General features: G+C 21.5%; 1 protein-coding gene across 1 annotated transcript; it reads right to left on the bottom strand.

The window, feature by feature from the left end:
* Window positions 1-446: 446 nt before the first annotated feature.
* On the bottom strand, window positions 447-860 carry LOC139907463 (uncharacterized; the record flags this gene model as incomplete). Its single annotated transcript, XM_071893888.1, has 1 exon — window positions 447-860. A coding segment is annotated over exon 1 (414 nt), but the record flags the coding sequence as incomplete, so codon positions are not given.
* Window positions 861-3039: the final 2179 nt, after the last annotated feature.

Below are 3039 nucleotides of genomic sequence, written 5' to 3'. Positions count from 1 at the left end.
TTTTATAAATTTATTTGATAAAATTATAATAATAGGAATATTGGTGGTGTAACTCTAAAATAATAATTCAACTTTGATATAAATTTATTTTTTTAATATTTAAGGTTTATATAAAATAATTATAGTAATAAAATTATTGTTGTTTTCTTTTATATATAAAATAATAATATTTTTAACAATTTTAAAATATTTAATTAATCTAAAAAATTTAAAGTATTTTCAGTTAAAAATTTCTTTTCTTCATCGTTTAATAATGATGAATTAGAAATTAAATCATAAACTAACTTGTTATAATATTTTAGATATTCTATTTCATAAAAATCTAATAAATTAAAATCAACCAACTTTTTTTCATAAGGAACTAAAGTAAGTTCTTTTGAAAAATAAAAATCTTTTTTATTTTTTCTTAAAACAACATCATCCTCAAGTCTAATTCCAAATAATACTTCTTTATACCAACCAGGCTCAATGGTAAATACACTACCCTCTTTATAATATGTCTTTTCATGTACATTCCCAATATGTGCAATTCCATGACCAAACGCATGTGGATAATCTTCATCTTCAAACCCTAAGTATAATCTAGTTACTGCTGAAACTGCATTCTCGTATAACTTTTGTTTTGTTTTTAACATCTTTCCCTTCAAATGACCCTTTAAAACGAGTGTATACATTTTCTTCATGTAATCTGTTGGCTCACCGAAATGTAATACACGTGTGATATCTGTAGTTCCAAATTCATATTTTGAACCACAATCAATCAACATTACAGAGTTATCTTTAACTAAACTATCACTTGATCTGTGGTGAATAATTGCAGAATTTTCACCATATCCAACAATCGCTTCAAAACTTTCCATCGTATAAAAAGGAATTCTTTTTTTAATTTCTATTAATTTATTTGCCACTTCATTCTCACTTAAATAATTTTTATTTTCAATTTCTTTTAAAACATAAAAAAAGAGTTTTACTAATGATATTGAATCAAATATCTGTGCTTGAAACATTCCTGCTAATTCAACATTATTTTTTTGATCTTTTAATTCATTTACAAGGTCAAATTTTTGAAAAGAATTTTTAGCAATAAACGCATTAGAACTTGATGTTAAATAAGAATTCTTTGGTCTCTCTTTAAGGAATTGATAAAATTCAGAATATTTTTTAATTTTAATATTATTTTTTTTAAAGAATTCTCTTTCAAAGGATGAGTAGTTATTGTTATTGTTGTTACTATTTACAAATAAAATTGAATATTTTTCAATACTTATAAAAGCAAAAGAAAAGAAATATGGATTATTATTAAAATCATTTCCTCTTAGATTAAATAAATATGAAATTTCATTCAAATCAGTTAAAATTAAATCTTTAGAAATAGTTTCATAGATTTTTTTTATTTTATCACTAAAAGTTATTCCTGCTGTAATTAAATTTTTGTTGTTTAATAATGTACATGTAGTACAATCAATTCCTGTCAACTTATTAAAAATTGATAATTGTTTTTTGTTTTCTAGAAAAGGTAATTTAATTTCCTTTTCAATCGAGTAAATATTCTGAAAATTCTCAGAAGGTATGTCAAAAACTTCAATATCAATTAATTCATATTCTTTAGTTTCATAATTATAATTAAATAAATTTTTATATTCCTCACATTCTTCTAAATCCTCGATGGTTTTTATTTTAATTTTTTCAGTTAAAATTTCAGATTCTTTGGGAGAAGAAAAGGCTTCTTTAAATTTTTCGTACAACATAACACTCATTTTTTTAAAATCTATACCAATCCTTTTGAATTCTAAATTTTTAATTGTATCAATTACATATCCATCTTCCATTTTAACTAGCCTTATATTTTTTGGAAGTACCTTCTTCGCTTCAATATAATATCTTGGGTCCGTATACAAAAAATTACCTTTTTTTGAGAGTAGAAGTGTTGAATTAGAACCTTTAAAATTTGATATTTGACCTATTATTTGCTGTATTTTTGTAGGAACCTCTGATAAATGAGAGTCCGTGTTTCTTAAAATGTAACAATCAAATATATCCCTCATTTCTTGTTATTATTAATTTTATTAAATAAAAAATTAAAAATTAAATTAAATTTCAACAATTCTTAGTTAATTTTCTTTTTGAATATGAATTGTGATATTTCAAAAGTAAAAATATTAACATTTGATGTGAATTTAGTGATGATTGGAGAACTAGGAGATAATCTTCCCCTAAAAATAATTGATAAATTTATTATAGGTGACTTAGAAAAACATATTGAAGCTGATATTTTCTATGTTGTAGTTCTTCCAACTAAATATTTTTTTAGAATTAATAATCACTCTTATAATTTTACTAAATATCTAAAATCAGTAAAAATAGATGAAAATATATATCCAAGAAATATGTTAAATGAAGATCAATTGGAACTGGATAATAAATTTTTAGAGAAAATAAAATTTTTTTTAGATGAAATAAAAAATCAAAAAAATAAAATATTAATTCTAGAAAATACAATATGTGCAGCTTTTTCTTATGGGAAAACTTATACATTAGTTATAAACATTTCTGATGAATTCACTGTTTCTGTTATTATTAATAGTTTTGTTAAATGTGTAAGGTACTTTAAAATTGAGGATGAAATTAAAAACAATATTGAGATTATTGATTTTTGCTATAAAATTTTAATAAAGCACCCAATTCTAATATCTCAAATAATATTAATGGGTAAAAATAAGAATAAATATAAACCCTTTTTTGAAGAAATGCTTATAAAACTTTTTAACTCATCTAAAAATGAAATTCATTCTAAAAAGTTAAAAATACTTACTGAAAATCAATTTGAATCTTTTTTTGGTGCTAGTGTAGTTTCTTCTGTTGAAAATTTTTTAAAATTAAACTCTGCGACTTTCATAGATAATTAAATTTTTAGTATAATATTTTTTTAATATAATAGAAATAATAATAAAAAAAAAAAGTAATAATAATTTTAGAAATTTTAGTTAGCTAATAATTATACTTTCTTATAAATAAAAAGACACTGTTTTGTAAAAATTG

This window comes from Lepeophtheirus salmonis, unplaced genomic scaffold (assembly GCF_016086655.4).
Source record: "Lepeophtheirus salmonis unplaced genomic scaffold, UVic_Lsal_1.4 unplaced_contig_13666_pilon, whole genome shotgun sequence".
NCBI lineage: Eukaryota > Metazoa > Arthropoda > Copepoda > Siphonostomatoida > Caligidae > Lepeophtheirus > Lepeophtheirus salmonis.
The sequence above is the reverse complement of the archived record's forward strand: the minus strand, read 5'-3'. Positions and strand labels throughout refer to the sequence as shown.